Raw genomic sequence first — 27667 nt, 5'->3', positions numbered from 1 at the left:
CTTACTTGTGATGTAGGAACTTGCAGTCGTGCATGTTCTGAATTGTGCTGCTTGAAATTTAAGCAAAATGATAATGTTAACATGATGTTGTTAGCTTGAAATGAAACAGAATTAAGTCATTGAAAGGAACATTTCTCTGGTGGCTGTATTTGTACTGTCATGGATAGTTCTATGTATTTAGCTAATAAGCATTTAAAATATAGTGCACCTTCTTTTTTTTTTTTTTTTTTTTTTGTCTTTTGTCTTTTTTGTTGTTGTTGTTGTTGTTGCTATTTCTTGGGCCGCTCCTGAGGCATATGGAGGTTCCCAGGCTAGGGGTCGAATCGGAGCTGTAGCCACCGGCCTACGCCAGAGCCACAGCAACGCGGGATCCGAGCTGCGTCTGCAACCTGCACCACAGCTCACGGCAACGCCGGATCTTCCACCCACTGAGCAAGGGCAGGGACCGAACCCGCAACCTCATGGTTCCTAGTCGGATTCGTTAACCACTGCGCCACGACGGGAACTCCGCACCTTCTAATACTCTAGCAAGAAATCCCTGGAAATAAGACTGTTCAACAGGTAGGATTTATGAAAATTGGCTAAACTTTGAATTGATGGTTGTTCATTTTTCACATGTCTATTTTATGGCAGAGGATGCTGAGTCCCCCTGGTATATTTGAAATGGGAGCACCTAGGACAGATTGTCCTTTGGTAAAACAGAAATAGTCATGAAGTCACTTGTGTTGGCAGTAGATACAGGGTTTTATGCCCACTGCTCAAAAGTGGCACCAACAGCAGTAAACACATGTTAGACTGGAAAATACTTTTCTTTTTAGCTCATGGCAGAAAATTCTGATGGACACTCTGCAAGCTCTGTATAGAGCTATAAAACAGCCTTTGAAAACAGATTAGTGAATTTTTTAGTAAAAAAGAATAATCCACTTAAGCTCATAATATCCAAATTAAGTTTTTGGCTTTTTCCTGTAGTGGTTTGAATATGTATATATTCATATTAATAGATGTGATATTTCACTTATATGTAGTTTGATGACGTTTTATATTTTGCAGTGTACCAAAAAATTAAATTTTTCTTTTCTGATTTTGTAATATGTCTTGCTGCTATCTCTTTTTTTTTGGTGCTGTCATCTTCATTTAAAATTTTTAAAAGAATTGAATAATAAGTAGTTCCCATTGTGGCTCAGTGCTTAATGAATCTGACTAGGAGCCATGAGGTTGTGGGTTCGGTCCCTGGCCTTGCTCAGTGGGTTAAGAATCCGGCGTTGCCTTGAGCTGTGGTGTAGGTCACAGTTGAGGCTCGGATCCTGGGTGGCTGTGGCTGTGGCGTAAGCTGGTGGCTACAGCTCTGATTCGACCCCTAGCCTGGGATTCTCCACATACCGAAGGTGCGGCCCTAGAAAAGGCAGAAAGACAAAAAAAAAAAAAAAAAAAGAAAAAAAAATGAGTGATAAAAGTTCAGTAGCCAAAAGAGTTTTAAGTTCTGTTTTCAGGTATTAGTTCCTTGCTGTGCTAGACCCTGCCCCAGTCCTTTTCAGTAGGTCTAGTCATATTTAACAGAAACAAAAACCTTATTCTCATCCTTGTATATTTTTATGAAGCCTAGAATTCTTGAATGTTCACTTTCATCCCTTTGGCTCCCAGTTTCTTGTGAACTCTTTAGGAAGGTATGAGAGGTAACTACAGAAGGAAGACTGAAGGAGCAATAGCGGTTCATTCTCCCTCTCCAGCTGTACATTTCTCTTTGAGATTAACTTGTCAAAATGATATTGGTTGGGAACAAGCCAATGAGATATTCACTTTATGTTCTCCATAAAGTTAATCCCTTCTTGGAAAGGATGCTTTTTTAATCCTGGAGCCATTGCTCATAAGGTTCTTGTTGTTTGTTTTGTTTTGTTTTTAATAAGAAGCATTTTTAAATAATGAGAATATGACAAAGGGATTTGGATGTTTCATTAGTACACAGGTACATTTTAAAACATTGAAATGATAAACTGCTTATGAGAAAAAGGTTATAATTAACTTTGGTTTACAGTTTTAACTTCTGTGAAAGATTTACAACTCATAAATTCTCTGTCCATGAAGACATTATAGAGAGCCTTAGGTCTGACTGACCCCTAAATGTCCAGATGAAATGTGACACCGTTAGCCTTCTGGTGTTTTGTTTTTGTTTTTGGCCACATCCTTGGCATGTAGAGGTGCCTCGGCCAGGAGTTGAACCTATGTCACTAGCAGTGACCACACGGATCCTTAACTTGCTGGGCTGCATGGAAAGTCCAGCCTTCTGTTGTTTTGACTTTGTAACATTTCATATGAGGACATTAAACCACGAGAAAAATGAACAGTTTTTATGTATATATTCAGCTTCTAGTGGTCTCTCCTTTTTATATCTTATGGAGTGAGGAAATGATTGACTTTTTTTTTTTTTTTTGGCCACACCTACATCATGTGGATGGATGTTCCTAGGCCAGGCTTGAACCCACACCACAGCAGCAACTTGTCACTGCTGCAGTGACAGTGCTGGATCCTTAACCTGCTGTGCCACAAGGGAACTCCGGGAAGTGATTGACTTTTGCTTCAAATGTTATTTATAGGCATTTAAAAAAGCAGACATTTAAAAATCACACAAAAGAAAAGTGCTCCAGTTAGTTAAAGATTATTTTAATTTACCTGTGGTGAATCTTGTGCGGCACTGTCATTTTGAGCTTGAAACACAGCAGCTGCATTCTGTGGTCCTAGCAATCTGCGAGCCATCTTCTCCTCATATGTTAGCCGCTTTAAAGAAGTAAATCGTAAAGGAGGTGGTAATGAGATTTAATGTAAGTTGTCCGTATAACATTACTTTAAAACCACAAGCAGGTGTATACGTCTTTGTACAGTTACAGAAGTATAGTATAGTTATGTCTGTTGAATGATAGACGTGTTTTAAAAAAGCATTTCCTGTTTGATCCCATGCATGCCTTAGGTGCAGCCCCCAAAAAAGCTTTTTTTTTTTTTTTTTTCATTCAGAGCATTTCCCTTTCATTCTAGTGCCACTTTCCTCATCTGTAGTATTCATTTCTGTTTTCTTTTTTCTCCTAGGAAAGGCCAGTATAATCACCTTTAGATAAGTCTCTCCCAAAAAAGGGTAATTCTTTGCCACCCTTCTTGTTTTGTATGCTCCCATTGGGTCTGTCTTTGACTGTAGTACTGTATGTCCTCAGATTCAGAAATAACTTCTATTAAGTGAACACTGAATAATTGATTTACTAATTTCTGGTTAAGAGCAGTACAACTAGTATGTTCAGTGTATTTGGATTAAAGGTTTGTAGTTGTACTGTTTCAAAGATCAGTGACTAATAAAGTGTGCATAGTAGGAATTATAACTATTTTCCATCAGTAACATACATCAACGTACATAAAGAAGTTAAGCTGATAGCATTTCCCGTTAGTTATTTGGTTATCAGACATATTATTATGGGAGGGTGATGCTTAAAATAAATTTTTTAATTCAATCATTCAGACTGATGTTGTTTTCATTTGCTTCATTCTTTTACTACTGAAATCCTAGAGCAGATTTCATTCCAAGAATAGGATCCAAATATTCTCTTTTATCTATTCCTAAGGTATAGATAATCCTATCCTTTTCTGATTATATGGTCATAGATCTGTAAGACTGAAATAATTTTCTTTTTTTTTTTTTTTTTTGCTGGAGTAATTTTCTTATTGAGATTAGGTTTTATAGTTTTATTGGCTTTTTATACAAAATAGACATTTTGCTCACTTGGTTTCCATTATGAAGAAGGCTGTCCTTGCATTTTAACTTTCTCTCCAAATCTTGAATCAGAGCTTCTTTTGATCCTTGTATTTCATGGTCAGGAGTCCTTGGTATGGGCTTAGCATTTAAACTTTGGGATGGCTTAGCATTTACAGGTTGGCCAACTGAGGGTTGCTGATAGCTTTAAAAAGAAAAAAAAAAAGGTTTTTAAAAAAGATCTTTAAAGTAAGACGTGGATACATAAAATAGATTTGGATGGAGTTTCTGTTGTGGCTCAGGGTAAATGAACCCGACTAGGATCCTTGTGGATCCGGGTTCAATCCCTGGCCTCACTCAGTGGATTAAGGATCCGGCGTTGCCATGAGCTGTGGTATGGGTCATGGATGCGGCTGGGATCTGACGTTGCTGTGGTGGACAGCTGTAGCTCCTATTTGACCCCTAGCCTGGGAACCTCCATATGCCACAGGTGTGGCCTTAAAAAGCAAAAAACCAAAAAAAAAAAAAAAAAAAAAAAAAAAAAGATTTGGCACGATTCTGTTAGTCACCTTTAGGTAGGTTGAATTTACCACTTAGTACTGCTGGTGTTATTAAAATACCACCTGCCATAATAACAGGAAGAATTTTGTAAACATGGTTCCCAGCTTTTTTTTCCATCTTGGCAGATGTAAATTAAGTGGCAGGAGGAGCAGTTTGGTTTAGACATGAGGAAGGTGTCTGTCCTGGAACATCTTCCCTAAAGAAGCGAGAGTAAATCTAGTTACTGGAGGCGTGAAAGCTCTCCCAGTCTTCCACTTGAATTTCCCAAGTTTGATTGTGGGTGGAGAGTAAGCAGTGGCGTGGTGGAGCTGACGCATATGGGCTTAAAAGAACTGATTTAAGTATTTAGTATCTTAAGAGATTTAGTATCTCTTCCCAGCGCCATGTGATCTCATGTTGAAAGTCTGAAATTCTTGGTGGTGGGAGGATCTATCTACATTAGGGAACTTGGTAAATACCACAACTCATGGCTTCTTCCTCCAGAGCTGACTGTTAAACATTTACCAGCCTGATCACTGGTATTTAGTGAATATTCTCTTGCTTTGAATGGAGTCTACAGTTTGCATATGTCATCTTTGGCTTTCCTATTAATTTCCAGTTCCTATTAATTTCCTTTTTTAGACAGTCCGAGCAATCACTATATTATAATTTCTACAGTAGTGACAGGTTCTTCAACATTGCTAAAGTGATTTTTTTACACTGTAAACCAGCGATGATGGAAAAAATAAAAATCATTTAAAAAATAAAGTGATTTTTTTTTTAGAGAGAGAAAATGATGATTAGAGGAGGAAGGCGAAAAAAACATGAACTGAGAAAAAAAAGGGTTTGAAAAGAAAGCAAACTTGAATGGCAGTTAAAGAGTTTGGTTTAAATCCTTATTTCACATTCCGATCCTGAATTTTCTTCCGAGATGTCGATGTCCTTAGCCCTCCCTCCTGCCCGGGTTCTCCTGCTGACTCTGATAGAGGATAGGGTTGGTATTTGGTGACTCCTGCCTTTGTAGATCTGTTAATTAGCTTACAACCTTTCGCAGAGTTCATTAGATTTCACCTAGTTTCTTTCTTTAGGGCCCTGCAGGTGCCAGCTTCTGTCTATTTCATGTGGGAAAACTGGCCACTGCCCTGAATGACTATTTTGCCATTATCATACTAAACTTTTTCCACCTATCTAGGTAAGACAATGTTGGTCTGTTCTCTGACATGTTCCCGTTTAAAAATTCTCAAGGATCATTAAAGGAACTTGTAAGCTAAGTAGAAATATATTTCCTGTCAGTGGATCCAGAGTTTTAATTTTTGTTGGCTTTGGGAACTTGGTTAATAATCTCTAGATTATAAATATACCAAAGAAAAAAAGATGTTTTTTTTAACTCACCATTGTGTAATTTATATCTACTAACACAAAGCTTGCAAAATAGTAAGTCAGTACTCTCAGTTGAATGAGTATTTCCCACTGTATTTGGGATGCTCTGAATTAAAAGTTAATTATATACATTTTCCCTCCTTGCATTTCACATCTTGAGGATTGTCTGTATCAGTCTTTAACTAAAGTCTTATTTGTTCAGTTAAGTAAATAACCAAACCAAGGATCTAAATAAATATTGACTTTTTTTTTGTTTCTTTTTGTTTTAAGATTGAATTTTGGCTTTACAGATTCTATCTCTCCCACTGTATGAAGTTAGAATAAATTGTTTTTGTTTGTTTGTTTTTTGAGCTAGCCTACTATCTTCTAAAAAGTCATGTATGTTTGGGGAGTTCCCACTGTGGCACAATGGAATTGGTGGTGTCTCTGTAGCCCCTGGACACAGGTTCAATCCCTGGCCTGGCCCAGTGGGTAAAAGGATCTGTGTTGCAGCAGTGTGGCCTAGCTTGCAACTGCGGCTCAGATCTGATCCTTGGTCTGGGAACTCCATATGCCTTGAGGTGGCCAAAAAAGGAAGGGAAAAAAAAGTCACATATGTTTGGTAGGGTGAATTAGCATTAAATCTTTCATCAGACTCTGATAATGTAATATATTGAGAAATCCTGAAGGACCATCAAAAACAAGCTTGAGAATCACTGATTTATATATGTAACCTCAGTCACTTTATTCACTAAATACTCCTGTTATTACCAGTTTAGATGATGTAAGTGTTAGGACTTAATATCGCTTCATAATTAGAAGCTAATGTATTTGCACAGTGCTTTATAGGACTTTTTTCCTCCTATTATTCGTCACCCAAATCCTTGCTTTTGTTACAAATCAGAAAACTGAATCACCGAGCAGATAAGGTAATGATGAATGTTACAGAGCATGCTTTCTGAAAGGAACAATTTAGAATTAAAGAGTTCCTTTAAATTTCTAGTCTGTGGTTTGATCAACTGAATAAAACATTTTCTTAAGGGCTTCCTACTGTTGAAAGTCTAAATAAAGCTTTCAAACTTCTCTAGGTCAGAATCCAAGGGATTATTTTAGAAGACAGGGCAAACTTAAGCCCATCATAACAATGAGGGACTCGTGTACAAATGTTCAAAGGGCCAGAGCTTTCCACCCTGTGCAGCTGGACACTGAATGGGTATCAAGTGGCTGTGGGAAGATTAAAAGAGTTATCTGTGGTTGCTGAAAATGGAACAGCTAAAGCTGGATCTTTGATCTCTGGTTTGGGGTCCTCCTATGCTTTATTTCTTATCCTCTCCATTTTTGCCTTTCTTCCTCTCTTAGTTCTGTGCACAGAGCCAGGTATAGGGTTGAGGCTCACTAATATTTATTTGATAGCTTTCACTTCTGGGCAGGAGTTTGGAACAGGATTAAAGATTTTACTAAGAGAAATATTGTTGTCAGAAAAGGTTATTTTTTTATTTTTATTTTTATTTTTTTGTCTTTTTAGATCCACACCCGTGGCATGTGGAGGTTCCCAGGCTAGGGGTCTAATTGGAGCTGTTGCTGCTGGCCTACACCAGAGCCACAGCAATGCTAGACCCGAGCCATGTCTTCGACCTACACCACAGTTCACAGCAATGCTAGATCCTTAACCTGCTGAGCAAGGCCAGGGATCGAACCCCAGCCTCATGGCTCCTAGTCGGATTTGTTTCCACTGTGCCACGACGGGAACTCCAGAAAAGGTTATTTTATATTTAAACATTCTTATATAGGAAATTTGGAAATAATTGAAAGATAAATGGAAAAAGATTAAAATACTAAAGTTATCTGTATTACTAGGAAAAATCTACAATGTGTGATAATGGGATTTTGAAGTGGAGGAGAAAGAGAGGGCTTTTAATTCTTGAAGCCATCTTTTAAACACATTAGGCCAAACCAGTGAGGATGCCATTTTTATAGGACAAAAATTGTTGACTATCAACTGTTTCAAATGGTTCAACATAGTATCTATAGGATTCTTTATTTTTTAAAATTTTTATTTATTCTGTGGGATTCTAACAAATGTTCTTGGCTTTCCTGGTTTTTGTTTTTTAAAAATATTGAAAAGGGAGTTCCTGTTGTGGTTCATTGGAAATGAACCCGACTAGTATCCATGAGCATATGGGTTCGAATCCTGGCCTTGCTCGGTGGGTTAAGGACCAGCATTGTTGTGAACTGCGGTGTGGGTTTGCATACATGACTTGGATCCCATGTTGCTGTGGCTGTGGTATAGGCCAGTGGCTGCAGCTTCAGTTCGACTCCTAGCCTGGAAACTTCCATATGCCTCAAGTACAGCCCTAAAAAACAAATACAAAAACAAACAAACAAAGATTTGAAAAGGTTTCTTTGCAAATTGTATTGCTTATGGTCAGTTCAACTAGGTTTCTAGAGTCACCAACAATATGAATCTCTAGAAAAATTAGTCTAGAGAACACTGAGAGAAATTATGAATTTCAGCAAGTCTGTCCATAAGCCTACAATCAACAAAACATATTCCATCAGACAGTTTTTCATATACCTCTGACTTAATTCTCTGACGTTCTACCCAGCCAAGGAAAAGGAAAACTGATAGCCCAAAGTTTGCATAAGCACAAGGTATTTAGTTCATGTTTTAAAAAAAGCACAACCACGGTGTCATTCTTCATATCAGGTTCTGCTAGGACAGTTTTAGGGCTGTGGAAATAGTACATGCTTGCATAAGGATACAGGTATTTTTCCTTGTATTTAGATCAGTCCAACTAGTTTGAACAAAGTATGGTTGTAATTACCAAAGGAAACCTTAAGGCCATGAGCTTTTATCTCCTCAGGCCTATCTTAACATAGGGAAAATTCATACACTTCAAGTGTCTGCATCTCATATTTTCTTTTTAGCCAAGAGGATATTCAGGATCAGGGAGGAAAATGGATAGGAAGAAAAGACTAAGACTGAGAAGAAACTTAATAGCCTCTGCTTATGTGAGAGGAAATCCTATCTGAAGAAGAGCAGACAGGTGTTTGTCTCAGCTAAGCCCAGAACCAGAGCAATTAAATTTACAGCATGAGGATCTTAACTTAGAGCTGGGGGAATAGTTCACTGTTCTTGGTACGTTAGAAATCTTTTTTTTTTTTTTTTTTTTGAAGGTGGAAAAGAATAGGTAAGTAGTTATATAAGATGATAGGTGATTGAGGTTCAACTCAACCTGGAGGATGGGTCAGATGACTTTTTTTTTTCCTCTTTTTTGTCTCTTTAGGGCTGCACCCATGGCATATGGAAGTTCCCAGCCTAGGGGTTGAATAGGCGCTGCAGCAACTGCCCTACACCATGGCCACACCAGGGTCCGAGCTGCCTCTGCAACCTACACCATAGCTCATGACAATGCTGGATCCTTAACCTACTGAGTGAGGCCAGGGATTGAACCTGAATCCTCATGGATACTAGTCAGTTTTGGTGCTGCTGAGCCACAACAGGAACTTCCTTCCAGATGACTTCTTCTTGCCAGTACCCTGGTTCAAGGTGTTCCAAAAGAAATATGGAATGAGACCCTGAGGTCACATTGACTTTTTAGGTAGTGAAGAACGAAGTACATAACGCATTCCCGTTTCTCTCTCAGAAACGAGCTCACTCTATACACAGTTCTATCCCTATTTATATTTTATAATTTCACTTACTTGGAGTCCATGGTGGAAGGGATTTTACTGCTACTGTAATCAGGCTGTGATGGTAATATGGAGCTGAGGAAGCTGGCTGGGGACTGGTTATAAGTGGCTGTAACCCTTTGGCCTGGGTTGGAGGCAGCAGGCTGCTGGGGAGAAGCAGGAAAAGCAGAGGAGGACATAGTGATGTGAGAGCTCACTGTTGAGGAGGCAGAAAATCTTTGCTCTGTGCACTGGCGGGGCTGGATGATAATGGAAGACTGTTTGGTCTGGCTAGAGTAGCTGGAGGTTTCCGGTCCGGGCGGCTGCAGTCTGGAGCCACATGGGTTTTGGGATTGGATGAAATGTTTTGGACGTTCGTAGTTAAACATGTTTAGCTGGTTTACAGAAGTTGAAGGCAACTTATTATTGTAATGATTTGCTCCTGGAGGGGTGGGGTCCTGAATCTGGGGCTGCAAGCCTGGAATTACAGAAGGTCGCAGTGAATCAGAAGCGACCTTGGTCTGCCCCTCCTTGCTGAGATCCTGGGAATACTGTGCTCCTGGCTGTGATGGAGTGGCCTTCTCGTGAAGAGTACTGTTCCTTCAAAAGAAGAAAATGATTCAGTTACAATATTCGCGTCAAACCCAGCACTGTTTATTTAAGATCTTTAGGGTTTATGTAATTTTTTTTTCTTTTTTGGGGGGGGGGGGCTTGTGTGCTTTCAAGGTCAAATCAAGGTGGAACTTTCCTGGCTTCTAGACTTCCCATTCCTTTATCTCTTGTTTTTGCACAGATGACTTTCCTCTTGAGAATAAGAGAAAAAGAATTCATTAGTGTTCGTTTGCCTCTGGATGATTCCTAAAGCATGCCTAGGGACTTCAAGGTGTAGGCACACAAAGTTTGGGTTTGCCAAGTGGTTGTTTCTGAAATGAAATCTGTGATGTTGCTCAGTGTGATAATTTTATGGTTTTATGTTTAGCTTTTGCCAGTGGCTACAGTTTCATTAACCACAGACAGCTAATGATTTAAAATTATTAGCAGTTAAATATGTAACATCTCAGCTTCCATTCAGTCTGGATTCTTCCCATTTCTCATCAAAACCACTAAGCAGCTCTTCTGATATACAGGTTAATCCACACCATGTGATCTGTGATGAATGACATGGTGAATCAAGGGCAGCAGCAATATACTTCTTTTTTAAAGGACATTACTCTCCATATTTGTTCTCTCATCCTTTTACAATTTCACAATATAGAGTGAACATCTATACTTCACCGTTGTCAAATTCAAGTGGATTTTCCTTTACCTTACAAATAACTGCCTCTTTTTTTTCCCTTGGATTCCCAGTTGACCATAGTACAAAACTAGATGATAATTGAGTAATTGTATTTGTGCCTCTCCGTGTGTTTATAGTATATGTGTTACTCACTGCTTTCCAGAGCCCTTTGTTATTTTTTTTGTTGTTTTAGATTGTATTATCTAGTTATTGGTCTTGATGTTCTCTTAATTAGTTTCACTTTAAGTTATTCCTACCTGTTTAATATGTATTTTAGACTAATTTTGAAATCGTTTTAGTTCCTATAGTATTTTTTCTTTTTAAAGTAGAATGTACATGTGGTACATATACACAGTGGAATATTACTCAGCCATTAAAATGAACGAAATGTCGGCATTTTTAGCAACATGGATGAACCTAGAAATTATCATGCTAAGTGAATCAGTCAGTCATATAATGAGACACCAACATCACATGAAAGGACACAATGAACTTCTTTGCAGAACAGATGCTGACTCACAGACTTTGAAAAACTTATGGTTTCCAAAGGAGACAGTTCAAGGTTGGGGGGATGCGCTGGGGTTGTGGGATGGAAATCCTACAATATTCGATTGTGATGGTCATTTTACAACTATAAATGTAATAAATTCATTGAGTAATAAAAAAGAAGAAAGAAAGTAGGATGTACAGAAGGAAGTAAGGCAACTATGATGGTAGCCTATACTTTCAGAAGAAAAGGTGGGCGCCACTTCTCTTACTTGGCTCTGCATTGGCATTTCTAACTTCCTTCCTTCCTTCCTTGGATCACTCATTTGCCGCTAAAATCAACCTTAGAAATTATATTTGCCTCTGATTTCTTCTATTAGTATGGTAAATTTGAGCAGGAATGTATATATAGACTTAACACACAAAGACTAGCCCTATAAATTGTTGTAACATTGATTCTATCTTTATTCAAAATATCAGGTAATTTAGTTCAAAATACATTTAGTTTGTTTCATATAGTATAAACCAACACCGAGATAATGATAAATCAAACTTTTACCAAATTGTCCTCATTGAAGCAAAGTGTTAAAAATTTTTAATTTCCTATCTTGAAGGAAGTATCATTTTTAATGAAAAATTTCTAAACCAAACAACTTGATCCTAAGTTTGTACATGTAGTTTAAAGTTAGAAGTTTTAGAGAAGACCGCAAATGTAACTAAAGAGCGAAGAGAAAAGTTCTCTTGAAAAGGGCTCTTCAAAGGTCATCGTGTCTTAGTTTCGAGTTTATGAACACAAGCACATTCAGCGAGAATGCATTTTAGTAATTAACTGTATTATATTAGGCCTTTAAATTATTGGAGAAAAATATCCAGAAGGATACTGTAATTAGATATTTTTTAAAAAAAAAGGCTATTCCAAGGCAAGTAGTTTTATAGTTATGGGTTTATTTCATTGCAGAATTGAAACCCGTATTTGATTTAAAATTCCTTTTTGGGCAGGCACATCATTCAGATTAATTTCAAATAATAAGGAATAAACTGTTTAACAATAGCCAGTAGATATTTTCCAGAAAGTTCCCTATTTTTCTTTCAGTATATCTTTCGAATGTCAGCTATCTTATACATTTTGCTATCGGCCTTCATAGTTAACAGTTACTTTTGTTTCTTAAAAATGTGTTCTTTCAAAAGTTTCCTTTTATTCATGTCTCAGCAATTGTTCATAAGTAATTCTGAAAGGCTCTTCATGTTTGTAATTACTGTTTAACAATTCAGTTCTATAATAGATTATATTATATGACAGTGTCATTTTATTCCAGATAATGTTAAATAAATTTCAAGAATTTTATGAATGAAGCACTATTGTCTTCTATTTAGAAAAATCTTAACCTTTTCCTCCTATCTATAATGTAGCACAGACTTGCACAAAAAGCTGAGGATAATTTGAAGCTGTGGAATATTACCACAATTACGGTTAGACCAAGTGTCCCTTTTCACAGAAAAATGATGATTTAAGAATAATGACATACTGCTGTCTTTCCTTCTGCCCTTTCTATAATGCCTTCCAATCTCAGTGGAATTAATAGGTCACATTTTTTTTTCAAATCTTTGTATAAAACCATTATGATCTTGGAGCTTTTGAACTTTTTTATCTGAAGATCACCTTTTACATGCTCTTCTGATTTGGACAAAACACAAAAACAAACCCCCAAACTGAAGGAGAAATAAAGAAGGGACTTACCCGAGTTCCAAGGAGTGCCAGCTGAGTATAACCTACTACTACAGGGAAGGAAGAGGCAGCCCCTTCCCTCACAGACTAATCTAGTGGCTCTGTGCTTAGTATTATAGCACTGCTGACTTTTATCAGCTGCCAAACAGTGACATCTGATGTGCTTGCCTGTCCATCTACCTATGCTGGCATGTCAAAGTAAGAGTCCACGATCTAAACAATATCTCAGATGTCTTCGTGATATTTAAGGAGTGGGATTATGAGCTTCTGCAGGCCTTTTTATTTTAGATGTGAATTTTGACTGTGAGCTTTAGCAGGCTTGTGTAGCAGGGGAAAGCAATGAATTGGGAAATGGAGAACAGTATAAAGAAAACTTGTTTTCTTTTTTGCGGTGGAGGCTTTGATCTTCTCTGTTGAAGAAAGGACTAAAAGGGGGATAGTATTCTAAGACTTATGTTCTAACTACTAAGACCTCTCCAGAAATAAGACCAGTGATGGATGGACTCCAAATTAATTGGTATTGGGTAGTTGTTCATCTGAAGGCCTTTTTTTTTCTCTTGACAAATGGGAGTGGGATTCGAGCAGTTTATTTCAAGAGAGGGAGTGTATCTGGGCAAAGGCAGGAGAGCAGGATGATGATGTCGTGTCACTGGGAGGGTGGGATAGTGGAAAAAATGCAGTTTGTTTTCTTTAGCAAGTTCTCTGAATCTGTATGTCATATGCCTCCTTGATCTTATACTTTTGTTCGAAAAGAGTTCTGAAGCATTTAAGAAACTACCAAATAGGCAGTCTCTTTATAGCTAAGGCTTTGTACTGTTAATTCTTTTTATTTCCCTTACTCCTAAGAACTACACAGTTTCCTTTCTTTTTTTTGCCAAGAAGACTATCTTAGAATTTAGGTTTCAGTTTTTGTGCAGGGAAGTAAATAATTACAGAGAACAAAACCTTCAAATCAACAAGAGGTTGTGCATAGGGGTAGGTGGCATGAAGATCAGGCTAATCAAGTGGAATTGTCCCTATTTAGTGGCCTCAGCTTTGGTATGGTCCTATTGTTTGAAGTGTATCTGTTTATTCCCCTTCCTCATGGGTATTCCAGTCTTGATGGGAATTACTATGTACCTTAGCGTTCAACAAATATATATTTGAGCACCTATGAGCCATTTAAAATTCTTCACAGCTGACCATGTAGGTGTACCTTCCTTTAGTGTTCAGAGAAAGTTTGATAACTGCCACCTGGGCACACAACCATTACTTAGTAGAAAAAGCAGTATTCTTGATGAGTAGGTGTTTGCCTACAAAGTCTTATTTCAGGAATCTCCCAAAATATTTCTCCACATCTGCTCACTGATATTTCAGATTCTATTAATAGGAACAAAACCTTTCAATCTAAATTAGAGAGACTTAAAGTGAAAATACAAGTCACAATAAAACTAACAAGAATAACTGACCCATATAGCATTTACCATAAGGCCCTATGCTGAGTACTTTAGATGTGGTATATATGGCTGATACTTGGCTCTTTCCAAGAACAGCGTTTGATTGAGATATACCCTACCAGCCATGTAGGCAAGATGCCCAAGACAAACTGAAGTCCTCAGTTTTGCCTAGGGAAGATTCTGAATGTTCTATAGTTGAGGGAGAATTTTAGTTTCACTTACTCTTTATAGTGAAGCTTTGCCTCTTCTTTTCCCTAGTCCTTGGTAAGATATAACGTCCATTACGGTGTGATGGCTTCATGGTACACCTAGGCTAAGGCTCTCACTATAAAAAGGGGCTCAAGGGATGGTTTAAGAAAGGTAAGTAAAATCTTTTGTGATACCATTCTCAGAAGTTGAGGGTCTGTATTCAATAATATACTATGAATCTGTTTTCCTATTTTTAAATGTTTGGATGGCTTTTTTGAGTAGTGTTTTGTTTCCTTACAAATATGGCTATTTGGATGGCATAGTTGCTTATTTGAGACAAATCACCCTACAACTGAAAGAATTATTAAGATGTCAGATGGGTGACCCATATTCCAGTTTCCCCCCAAGACAACTTTTTCTATTTCTTTCTTTATGTTATCAGTAAGGGCCTTGGTAAATCATTTTAATGCCTTACAAAATGTTGTTAACTTCCTGCTATCTCAGATGTTTACTACTGAGACATTTCCTGCTGTATATCCAGGGAATTCCTTCTGGTCTCATCATCAGTGGAAGGATGACTGTTTAACTTTCATTCATTCCTTCTTCATATACAGCCTTTATTGTTTTTTAAAATGTAAAGTTTATATGTGATTGTAAATATGGTGCTCTGAGCTGCTTTTGAAATCAGAGATCACATGTGTATGATGAAGATAATTTCTGCTGTGTCAGCTGGAGAATGAAAATGTCATATTGAGGGTGAAAGGACTAAAGAATGAAGATTTTTGCATTCATTCCAGGTTTCTTTTTCCTTTTTTTTTTTTTTTGTCTTTTCTAGGGCCACACCTGTGGCATATGGAGGTTCCCAGACTAGGGGTCCAATCGGAGCTGTAGCCGCCGGACTACGCCACAGCCATAGCAACGCGGGATCCAAGCCGCGTCTGCGACCTACACCATAGCTCACAGCAATGCCGGCGCAAGGCCAGGGATTGAACCCACAACCTCATGGTTCCTAGTTGGATTCATTAACACTGAGCCACAACGGGAACTCCCATTTCAGGTTTCATTTCATCAGTCACTATGATTACTGAAGTTCTGCATAGACATATGGCAAAAGGGAATCCCACTGTAGTACTTGATTGTATCATGTTCTTCTCAAGCAGGAAATAATTATGGACATCCCACTGGACTTGGAGTCAAACAGTAAGAATGATAGCATTAATTTTGTTAATGTTCTACAACTTTCTAGACACATTAATCTTCATATTATCTATTTTGATACCTGAATATGAGTGCCCACTCTTCTACATAAGTGCTGTGTATCCTTAGAAAAGTTAAATTCTGAGCTTTAACTATTAACTGAAGAACAAAGACAGTATCGGTTTTACTAACTTAAATCAGGGTTGCTGAGAGACTCAGATGAAACAAAATCATGCAGTAGACTGTTATGTGGTATAATGTATCCCCTCAACTAGGTTAAGTTTTTTTTCTGAGGGAGGTACTCTTTATTACTTACTTATTTTGCCTTGGAATGTAGCTCATGGTAGATATTCAGTCAGAACTTAATAACTTTTACCCAATAATTTTCTCCACAAATGATTTTATTAATGAAAAAGGTGATAATCTCATCTGAAAGATATTATATTTTATTTATTTATTTATTTTTGTCTTTTTGCCTTTTCTAGGGCTGCTCCCACAGCACATGGAGGTTCCCAGGCTAGGGGTCTAATCAGAGCTTTAGCTGCCGGCCTATGCCAGAGTCACAGCAACGCAGGATTCAAGCCGCGTCTGCAACCTACACCACAGCTCATGGCAATGCTGGATCCTTAACCCACTGAGCGAGGCCAGGGATCGAACCCGCAACCTCATGGTTCCTAGTCAGATTTGTTAACCACTGCGCCATGACGGGAACTCCGAAAGATACTATATTTTAAATTCAAGGTTTTTTTAAGTCCTAAGGGATCACTGATAAACACAGGTACTCATGGAGAAAAATTTTGGATATGAGTATTGGCTGTTTTCATAAGGCAAGTCTAGCACAGAAACTGATAGACAAATAGAATGTGTTTAATAAATTGCAGTCTTATTTATTTTCCCACACACCCATTCTCTTTGATCCCATGAGGAGTCTTTATAGGGGTAGCTACTGCCCAGGCGGCTAGAGATGTCATAAACTAAAGGGATTTTGGGAGATCAACTGAGAAATCACAGTCATAGGTTGTTATTAGAGATACACTGATCCCAATAAAAACAATGCAGTGGGATAATTGCTGCTATTTACTGAATGCCTACTATGTGCTGTATACACATTGTTCTAGGTCTGTTAGTCTGCAAGTCCAAACTCTCTCCCTCTCTGGTCTCATTGCGAGAAACCCTTGGAAAAGTACCAATCTCGAGGTTTTGAATGAATGAGGAACGAGTGCTCAACAACATGAGCAAGTCATCTACAATTTTTGTCATTTTAGAATGAGGAATGTCACACAGATGACCTCTGATTCTGTCCATTTCTATCATGATGTATTTCTCTCACTTAATCAACCCAAATAGTACTCAAGAAATCTATTCTTAGGAGAGATTCCGTTATCTTTTTATTTTGTAATTAACAGTCTACATTTAGTTATAGTAGGTAAGTAGTCAAGAATGCTGATTCAGTTTTATTAAGGTATTTGACCTAATAAATTTAACCTAAAGGTAACTTTGGTAAAATATTTAGTGAATTATGTTAGATTATTATTAAAAGGAAGAAATTTTTAATGACTTCTAGGTATCAATTTTTAGATTTAAAAAGATCAGTATTTTGGTTTGAGATTTATGTTTGGGGGCTGGGGGCTGGAGATGGTGGTGTATTGTGTTGTTTTAAGCACAGCCTGGAGAGACCCAGAAGTTAACACACTGAGGGAAGTAAGTCAGAGAAAGATAGATATATGATATATCACTCACGCGTGGAATCTAATAAAAAAATTGTACAGAAGAACTTATTTATAAAACAGAAACTTACCAAAACCAATTTTATGGTTACCAGAGGTGAAACTGTTGAGGGGAGGGAGGAATTGGGGGGGTGGAAATAACATGTACACACTGCTGTATAAAATAGATGATTAACAAGAACCTACTGTATAGCACAGAAAAATCTACTCCATAGTTTGTAATAACCTATATGGGAAAAAAGAATGGATATATTTATATGTATGACTCATTAACTTTGCTGTACACCTGAAACTAATACAACATTGTAAGTTAGCTATACTCCAATAAAATAAAAAAAAATCAGCTAATAGCATGATTAAAAAATAAACATAGCCTGGTTGGCAAATGCACTTACTGAGTTATCTTTCCATTTATACATTTGTCCTCTAAATGCAAGGACAGTTGTGCCTATATTCTAAGACTGTCAATGAAGAAACCTCTATCACAGAATATTTTATGTTAGTTTTTTTTTTAACAGCTGCAGCTGTGGCATATGGAAGTTCCTGGGCTAGGGGTAGAATCGGAGATGCAGCTTCTGGCCTACACCACAGCCATAGCAACTCCAGATCCAAGCCACATGTGCAACCTGCATTGCAGCTTGCAGCAACGCTAAATTCTTAACTCACTGAGCAAGGCCAGGGATCAAACCCACCTCCTCATGGATACTAGTTGGATTTGTTTCTTCTGCGCCAGAATGGGAACTCCCTGGATTATCTTTTTCAGTAAGTCTCTGTAGCAAACCCTTAAATGTGGATATAAGAACATCACTTACTGTTTCTGCCCTAGTGAAATGCATGATAGAGGGTAAAGGAGAAATGACAGAGTGAACCATCTCAGAATGCAGGCTCCCTGAGGACAGGAGCTTAGCCATGTGCTTTGTTCTGTATATAGAACCCAGAACATATTGAATGAGTGAATGTTAGGTCTGTCTGCCCTTACCATTGTGGTTGTAGTTCAGAGGAATTTTCATTGGTGGTACAGAAATCCTTCTTTGGAACCTGGACCTCATGTTCGGTGTGACTGCCTGTTTCAGGAATAGTTGGCATAAGGTTTATTGGGGTGTTGTCTGAATTTTTTTCCTTTATGTAGCTGTCACTGCTCCAGGGAAAGGAGGCCAGTTTTGGAGAAAATTTCCTCATGGGTGACTTTGGAGAACGCTCTGATTTCTCCAGATCTCTTCCTTCTGAAAAATATAATTAGTCACCAGTTGACATAGAAACAAAATTTTCCTCTTGGCTCAGAGATCAGTTTGAGCAGGGTGATTCAGAGGAATGATTACCTGGGGAAACAAAGAGTCGTGCTGTGGAGACTGCAGTCCCAGCCTCATTTTCTGCAATACATTTGAATTGCCCAGAATCTTCAGGAAATGCTTCTGTGATAATCAAGGTGCACACCTCCTCTGGAAAGGGTAGAAATTCAGCTTCGTCAGAGTATTTGGATGCCCACAATGAACAAACAAACAGTGTATCAGGGAGGGGAGGGACTGGAAATTAATAGAGTATTCTTGAGATTTAAAAAATCCCATCTGATTAGATTTTCGTCTTTTGAGTGGGCTCATGAAGATAAATCATAAAAATACAGCTAAAGTAATCCCAGCATGGTTCCTATCACCTACTTCTTAGACACATCTCTTTTCTTTTCTTTTCTTTGGACCGAACGTGAAGCACATGGAATTTCCCAGGCAAGTGGTCAAATCAGAACTGCAACTGCTGGCCATAGCCACAGCAAAAGCCAGATCTGAGCCGAGTCTGTGACCTGCCGCACATCTCATAGCAATGCCGGGTCCTTAACCCACAGTGCGTGCCCAGGGATCAAACCCACATCCTCATGGATACTAGTCAGATTTGTTACCACTGAGCCACAACAGGAACTCCAACACATCTGTTTTCTTTACTACAACTGAGTTTCTTGAAAGCAGGAATTACGCTTTATCTCTTGACTTCTAGATTTCTGTAGCTTTAGTGCTTAGCACAAAGATCCTATAGAAAAATTTTCTGAACTGAACTAAAAAATATCATTGCCGTGGTAGTTAGATCTAATATTAGTGCACCGATGGTTTCTGCTTAATGGGCATCACAGCTACATCTTGAACAGTTAACAGTTTGGATGTTTAATGTCAGGATACCTTACTGCCTTTGTGTGTTGCTCATGAGGCGTAAACAATATGCCAAATGGAAGATAGGAAGAATGCATGCTTTATGAGGGCAGGGACTTCTCAGTGCAAGAACAGAATTTGGCCATAGCCTGTATCTAGTAGATACATGTTGATTGACTGAGTAAACGAACAAATTCATGGATAAATCCTAGTTATCTTGCTTTCTCTGTTGTGTCAATTCAAGAGTTGTCATAGCATAGCCTGAAAACTCCTCCTGAATGCAAGTCTTCTGATGCTAAATTGATTTAATTATTTATTATCAAGATGTTGAAAAATTGTGCTTACCAGGAATGGATGATAAACAAGCTTCTGAAAGATAAAAGAAGAGAGTAGAGAGGAGAATTTAAATTATGACAATTTAGTTGGGAGAAGGGGGCATGTGTATATGAGAAATAATTTGAAGCAAATGCAACATTGGCTAAAATCTTGAGTCACAGACTATAAATTCTGTAGAAACTCAGAAAAGGGAAAAGGTGCATACTGGAATGAACACTTGGCAGGGCACTAGAAAAAATGTATTTAATCCTGTTCTACTGTTAGATTGCTCTGTGATTTTGCGAAAATTAGTTTACTTCTCTGGGCCCTGGCTCGTCATCTCTAAGGTGATATAAGATCAGATATATCTCTTCTGTGAATGTGAACTGTTGCTCCAACACTAACCCTGAGGTGGCCTTTTTCTTCCAAGAAAATCTTTTTACTTAATGTATACATGTAAGGATAACTTGATCCCCTTGCTGTACAGTGGAAGAAAAAAAAACAAAAAACAAAAAACAAAAACTTTCTAAAAAATAAAAATAAAAATAAAAAAAAATCTTTTTACTCTCTCTGATTAAAATAAAATAAGGGGGTAAAATAAGGGGGAGTTCCCGTCGTGGCGCAGTGGTTAACGAATCCGACTAGGAACCATGAGGTTGCGGGTTTGGTCCCTGCCCTTGCTCAGTGGGTTAACGATCCGGCGTTGCCGTGGGCTGTGGTGAAGGTTGCAGACGCGGCTCGGATCCTGCGTTGCTGTGGCTCTGGCGTAGGCCGGCAGCTAAAGCTCCAATTAGACCCCTAGCCTGGGAACCTCCATATGCCACGGGAGCGGCCCAAGAAAAGGCAAAAAGACAAAAAAACAAAAACAAAAACAAAACAAAACAAAAACATAAAGTTGACTATTACACATTATAAAAATACTGTAGTACTACTGTAGAAAATTACACAAAAGATAAATAATAGTTTTCTCTGTGTAGAGAGAATGTAATTTAAAATTTCTTCTATATGTTATAATATTTTTCCTAGATTTATTATGATAAGTTTGTATTTTAGTTTCAGAAAATGCAGTAAATATGTGTAGTTTTTTTTTTTTTTTCTTCGTGCCTATGGCATGTGGAAATTCCTGAGCTGGTAATTGAACCTGTGCCATAGCAGCAACTCAGGCTGCTGTAGTGACAACACAGGATCCTTAACCTGCTGGACCACAAGAGAACTCCAGCAAATTTTACTTTATTTACTTACTTATTTATTTATTTATTAATGGCTGCAACCACGGCATATGGAAGTTCCGGGGCCAGGGATTGAATCTGAACTGCAGATGTGTCAGTGCGATCCTTTAACCCACTGTGCTGGGCTGAAGATTGAACCCATGCCTCCGCAGCAACCTGAGCCACTGCTGTTGGATTCTTAACCCACTATGCCACAATGGGAATGCCAATGTTATTTTTAAAAGAAATACCGTTTTGTATAATAGAGATGTTTCTTCCTAAATGTGATGTGCAGGTGTTCAATTTTGAATTAATATTTAAGTGAATATATTTTCTTCACTTAGTACAACAAGTATCTTGAGCTTGAACCTTGTCTGTAGCATTTACTAGCTTTGGGACCTTTGGCGATGTTTAGCATTTCTAATTTCAGTTTTCTTGCTAATAAAATGGGGATGATAACACAGACCTCAAAATATCGATGTGGGGATTAAATGAGAAATTGTTTACAAACTCAGTGTTTAACATGAAGTAGATCATTATACTTGTTACCCTCACCTAAATTAATTATTTGGCAGAAAACTTTCGCAGCATTTTAGGAGGTTATGCATCAGTTGTCATTTGTTTTACTCTATATTTTTTTAGGGCCGAACCCTTGGCATATGGAGGTTCCCAGGCTAGGGGTCGAATTGGAGCTGTAGCCACTGGCCTACACCACAGCCACAGCAACGCCGAATCCTTAACCCACTGAATCAGGCCAGGGATCGAACCTGCGTCCTAATGGATGCCAGTCAAATTCGTTCTGCTCAGCCACGATGGGAACTCCTGTTTTACTCTTTAAAAAATATATTTATTCTTGTATTTTTCTTATTTGTATTCAAAGAGCTCATTAGAAAGATAATTAAGATTAATCTATGAAAATATACTAGTTTTTTTTTTCAAAGCTATTAAAGCTGTTATTTCATCAGAGCAAAACAGCAATTTTTTCTTTTTCAGTTGTTTATGTTGAGGAATCATTTGGATTTGAAATAATTGTTTAACAGTAGAAATTTCTCACCGTGTAGCAACTCAGCTATTAAATGTTAAAACATGAATTAGATTTCAAGGTCAATCACAATGAAAAGTAAATTGGAAAGTTTATCACTGTACTTTTCCTCAGAATTCGGAAGTCATCTGAGTCTGCTATCTGCTCTTTCTCTCTGTACCAGTGAACTTGAACTGTGGCTGTGGCCTGGACTCGGCATTCAAACACGACAAACTGACCTCTGGTTGTAGAGATGTCTTGAAGATGCTAAAGAACAAACACATAAGTCACAGAATGGAAGAAATTGTTTCACCGTATACAGTGGTTTGGGATGCCAATTGCAGTAAGTGTGCATGCTTTTTCATCATAGTTTTTGACAACTGCCTGTACCATAATCAAAATAAGGAGCTTGCTGGGCATCTTTTGTGCTTTGTAGTGTGGTTTACAGTCAAGTGTAAGTTGTCTGTATCAGTTTCATGGAGTTGTGTTTGATGAGAAAGTTGTTAGTCACTTCTTCAAGAGCCATTTTTTTTTCAAAACAGAAGACTAATTAGCTAAAAAATGTTTACTTTGTTGTATTATTTTATTGAGTACCTATGAAATCATAGATTTAATCTTTATTATTGGTCTAGCTGTATGGGCAGGCAGTGTTGTAATTTGTTAAGGATCATGACTTAGAGGAATTTGGCCAAAATCACAACTCTGCCAGTAGTTCATCATAGGAATTTGGAAGACTCTTAACCTTTGTGGAACTATGTTCTTTATCTGTGAAGTAGGACTAGCAAAAAACTTGCCTTATTTGTGATTTTGAGGCTCATTTCAGAGAAATAACCTGCAAACTTTCTTTAAAGAATGGAGAGTTATATCGATATATAAAAAGTATTTGTTAATGATAGCTAGTATAGTCTCATAATGCACATATGAATGAGCAGCATTTCTGGTACATTTACCCCTTAAATCCTAATCTTCCTCCTCTCCTGTTCCTAGTGACAGAGTGCTCTAGAATCTAGAATTACATTTCAGATTATAACTTTGCCCTCAGACCAGAGAGGTGGTGCTGAGGTTAAGACATAATGACCACCGGCCCAGCCCTTGAGCCTGATACTGCAGGAAATATAGAGAAGGAATGCAGCAGGAGAGGAGACTTGTGGAAATGATAGACACATGTGTCTGATAGCATCTGCTGAAAGTGAGCTTCCTGAATTGATAGTAATGCCCCTGACTCTTACTGACGTTGTTTCCTCTTTCTCCCTGTCGTGCTTCTTATACCTCGGGCCAGCAGTGGCAGTGGTTCCAGTTCTCAGGTTTGGAAACTGGGGAACAGAAAGCCTAGAGAAGATATCACCCTTAGCTTGGTTTAACCTAGCTGATTGAATCCTGCCACTTCCAGTGGGTGATAGAGGAGGCTTCTTAGTCCTAATCTCTGACTGTGACCCAAGCAGGAAATAGACATGGCTTTGCTCATTGACTTCTTCAGAAGGATATTTTATGGCCATTTGAAAGAATCTGGTGAATCTTGAGGTTAGGCAGAGCATAGTCTGTTTGGAGAGGATAGTCTAAGCATTGCCTTCCAGAGCTGGAGAATTGCCACAGAGCAAAAGTCTGAAGAGCATAGGATAAACCTGAGTTGCTTTGTGACATTGAACAACAATTTCATGCTTTCTCGGACACAGTTTTCTCATATATAATAATTATAATCTCTGATGTCCTTTCTAGTTTCTTCTTTCCTTCTTCTTACCTCTTTTATAATCCCTACAGTTTATCTATAAAATCCAAACTCCATCATGCAGTGTGGGTAGGTTACCTTGGTAAACACAGGGGCTACAGCACAAGTGGACCCCGACAGGCTGCTGCTGCAAGGGCTCTGCATCTGGTTTAAGAAATAGAGGAGACACTGTTATCCATATTTTCAAGCCCTTGAAACCTAGATGCTTGGTGGCCAAGGACTAACTGGATCATTTTCAGCTGTTACCAACCACACCCTAAGTTTCCTTTATGAAAAGGATGATGCTCCTAATTTAAATGTCCTTGTGGATGTCTGCTCCAGTGCCACACTTTTTTCTCTCTCCTCCAGTGTTCTATCAGCTGAGATAGTGAAATACAACACTGGGTGATTACATTTGAGAAATAAGTATTGGTGACTATTTAGAGACTCTGTATTAAAGGTTTAAATAACTTCTAAGTTTTACTGATTAGATTTTTCCTTCCTTCATACGGTTGTTCTTATTGTATCTTTAGGTTTTTTGAAAAAGCATCCCCCCTTTTTTAACTAAAAGGGAATTCATTCCTTGGATAGTTAGAATATTCTATTATGGAACTGAGCTCCTAGAAACCAATTGTCCCTTTTGGTTTGGCACCCAGACAAATGGCCAACCCACAGAACTTCCATGGAGTTATTTCTGAGACCCACAGATTTCTTTCTTGTTCTTTCTGAGATCATGTAGCTGGAGGCTCTCCCTGTGTATACTTTTCAAGAAAGTTGCATTGATTCCTTCCTCTCTGGGACTGTGTCCCCATTAGTGGAACCCTTCAGAAATCTTTTAAAATTGAACTTACCCTGTGGGGGTCAATAAGCAATGGTTGAACTAAGGTGGAGTAACTTGATCTGATATTGGAGGTTTCATTAACCGGGGAACTGATGTTTAGAGAAACTCTAGTGGTTTTCTTCTTTATTCTGTGGAGGAAACAAAAAACCAAAGACTGTTCAGTTAAAGAAAGATTAGAGGTGGCTTCGATAGAAATGCCTCACTGTATACAATTGAATGTATGATGTTTTTTACCTTTAATTCTTATTTCTCTTGATTTGCATGATAATTTAAGTGCTTTTTCTTTCTGAGCAATTATTAGTGGAATGTGACTTGTAATAGTTTTGCTTTAAATTTCCTTTGTCTGAGTCCCATAGTCATTGGGTTATTATTAAACACTTAAATTGTGCAGAAGAAATAACTTATAAAGCACATAATCACTTCACAGTTTGTCTGGGAAACTGATGATTGATTGGTGTATTTTTTTAAAGTAGAACTCCTTCTATAGTCATATGTGACAAGTGCACATTCACATTTTGTACTTACTCTGACATTTCTGTCACATATTCCAAGCATAATCCCAGAGAGAGAAATGTTTTCTTACTTCCTTGGGTACCTACCTACAAGAAAGTAAAAAAAGAAATTCTATTTAAATTTCATGGGGCTTTAATGAAATTTAGTGAAAATAATTGTATTTATACCAGCAAATTAATTATAGGACAGTACAGAGCATCTGCATTCTTGACTAAGGATGGAACTACTTTAATAATCTCAGTGTAAAAACTCCAGATATTTACCTTTGTGGAGCTGTGACACTTGCATCTAGAAAAAATACTAAGTCATTTCCCAAAAACATTTCAGAGGACATATATTAGTGTCTGTGAATTTGGGTCAGAATAAGAATTCTGCTGAACATAATTAAACTTAAAAGCTTTTTCACAGCAAAGGAAACCATCAACAAAATGAAAAGACAACCTCCTGAATGGCAGAAAATACTTGGAAATGATATGACCGATAAGGGTTAATATCCAAAATACATAAACAGCTCATACAGCTCAACATCAGAAAATAAACCCCCTGGAGTTCCCATTGTGGCTCAGCAGGAACAAATATGGCTAGCTAGTATCTATGAGGATGCAAGTTTGATCCCTGGCCTAACTCAGTGGGTTAAGGATCTGGGATTTCCATGAGCTGTGGTGTGGGTCACAGACACGGCTTAGATCCAGCATTGTTGTGGCTGTTGCATAGGCTGGCAGCTATAGCTCTAATTCGACCCCTGATTCGACCTCTAGCCTGGGAACTTCCATATTCCACAGGTGCAGCCCCGAAAAGACAAAAACAAACAAACAAGAAAACCCACAATAAGATATTGCCTCACGCCTGTCAGAATGGCTGTCATCAAAAAAGAACACAAATAACAAATTTTGGTGAGACTGTGGAGAAAAGGGAACCCTCATACCCTGTTGGTGGGAATGTAAATTAGTGGAGCCACTAGGGAAAACAATATAGAGATTTCTCAAAAAACCAAAAATAGAACTAACATGTGACCCAGGAATTCTACTGCTGAATGTATATATAGAAAAAATGGGAGTTCCCATTGTGGCTAAGCAGTAGTGAACCCAGCTAGTATCCCTGTGGATGTGGGTTCGATCCCTGGCTTTTCTCAGTGAGTGGGTTAAGGATCTGGCATTGCCATGAGCTATGGTGTAGGTCACAGACACAGCTTGGATCCTGTGTTGCTGTGGCTATGGAGCAGGTCGGTAGCTATAGCTCCATTTCGACCCCTAGCATGGGGACTTCCATATACCGAAGAGTGGCCCTAAAAAGACAAAAAAAAAAAAAAGGAAAGAAAGGAAAAAAAAAATCCCCTACTAATTCAAAAAGATATATGTGCCCCAGTGTTCATAGCAGCATTATTTATAGTTTCAAAGATATGGAAGCAACCTAAGTGTCCATTAGCAGATGAATGAATAAAGTAGATATGGTATAATCACATCAAAAAGAATAAAACACCTAAGAATAAACCTACATAAGGAGACAAAAGACCTGTACTCTGAAAACTAGAAGACACTGATGAAAAATCAAAGATGACACAAACAGATGGAAAGATATACCATACTCTTGGATTGGAAGAATCAATATTGTCAAAATGACTATACTACCCAAGGCAATCTACAGATTGAATGCAATCCCTATTAAATTATCAAGGACATTCTTCACAGAACTAGAAAAAATATTTTAAAATTTGTATGGAAACACAGAAGACCCCAAATAGCCAAAGCAATATTGAAAAGAAAAAACAGGAGTGAAGGAATGAACTCCCCGACTTCAGACTATACTACAAAGCTGCAGTCATTAAAACAGTATGGTACAGGCACAAAAAATAGAAATAACAAATTGATGAAACAGGATAGAAAGCCCAGAAATAAACCCAGGCACCTATGGGTCAACTGATCTGTGACAAATGAGGCAAGAACATACAGTGGGGGAAACAGTCTCTTCAATAAAGGGTGCTTGGAAAACTGGACACGTACATGTAAAAGGAGGAAATTAGAACATTCTCTAACACCAGCCATAAAAATAAACTCAAATGGATTAAAGACCTATATGTAAGGCCAGTTGAAACTCCTAGAGAAAAACTTGGGCAGAATGCTCTTTGACATAAATCATAGCAACATCTTGTTTGATCCATCTCCTAGAATAATGATGATAAAGACAAAAATAAATCAGTGAGACCTAATTAAAACTCAGAAGCTTTTGCACAGCAAAGGAAACCATTAAAAAAACTAAAAGACAACCTACAGAATGGGAGAAAATAGGTGCAAATGATGCAGCTGACAAGGGTCTAATATCTAAAATATACAGACAACTCATACAACTCAATAGCAAAAAAAAAAAAAAAAAAAAAAAAAAAAAAAAACCAACCCAGCTGAAAAATGGGCAGAAAACCTAAATAGACATTTCTCCAAAGAAGACTTAAGGATGGCCAGCAGGCACATGAAAAATACTCAATATCACTAATTATTAGAGAATGCAAATTAAAACTACAGTGAGGTACCACCTCACACTGGTCAGAATGGCCATCATTAATAAGTCTACAAATAATAAATGCTGGAGAGGGTGTG

General features: G+C 38.0%; 2 protein-coding genes across 20 annotated transcripts in view; one reads left to right on the top strand and one right to left on the bottom strand.

The window, feature by feature from the left end:
- Window positions 1-27667, top strand: part of KLHL3 (kelch like family member 3) — a 288734-nt gene that overhangs the window by 8205 nt on the left and 252862 nt on the right. For all 5 annotated transcript variants that reach the window (XM_021084794.2, XM_085014707.1, XM_085014695.1 and 2 more), the window contains exon 3: window positions 22202-22360. The gene's annotated coding sequence lies outside the window, so the exon portion shown is untranslated. The remainder of the gene's footprint in view (window positions 1-22201; window positions 22361-27667) is intronic.
- The window catches only part of MYOT (myotilin), a 58191-nt gene that overhangs the window by 6832 nt on the left and 23692 nt on the right, over window positions 1-27667 (bottom strand). For 2 of the 15 annotated variants that reach the window (XM_085007124.1, XM_085007123.1), the window contains 11 exons: window positions 25089-25162; window positions 24574-24691; window positions 23822-23887; window positions 22143-22284; window positions 19819-19842; window positions 18658-18777; window positions 18318-18561; window positions 9335-9901; window positions 3761-3935; window positions 2668-2772; window positions 1-50 (listed from right to left, as the gene is read on the bottom strand). In XM_085007124.1, coding sequence (XP_084863250.1) covers window positions 1-50; window positions 2668-2772; window positions 3761-3935; window positions 9335-9901; window positions 18318-18561; window positions 18658-18777; window positions 19819-19842; window positions 22143-22284; window positions 23822-23887; window positions 24574-24691; window positions 25089-25096 — 1619 coding nt within the window. In that variant the 5' untranslated portion in view covers window positions 25097-25162. 15 annotated transcript variants of the gene reach the window in all.

Source organism: Sus scrofa, chromosome 2 (genome assembly GCF_054392235.1).
Source record: "Sus scrofa isolate SSC_HxYL_T2T_F1_AM1 chromosome 2, Sscrofa_HxYL_maternal_Yorkshire_Landrace_v2.0, whole genome shotgun sequence".
In the NCBI taxonomy this organism is placed as follows: Eukaryota; Metazoa; Chordata; class Mammalia; order Artiodactyla; family Suidae; genus Sus; species Sus scrofa.
The sequence above is the reverse complement of the archived record's forward strand: the minus strand, read 5'-3'. Positions and strand labels throughout refer to the sequence as shown.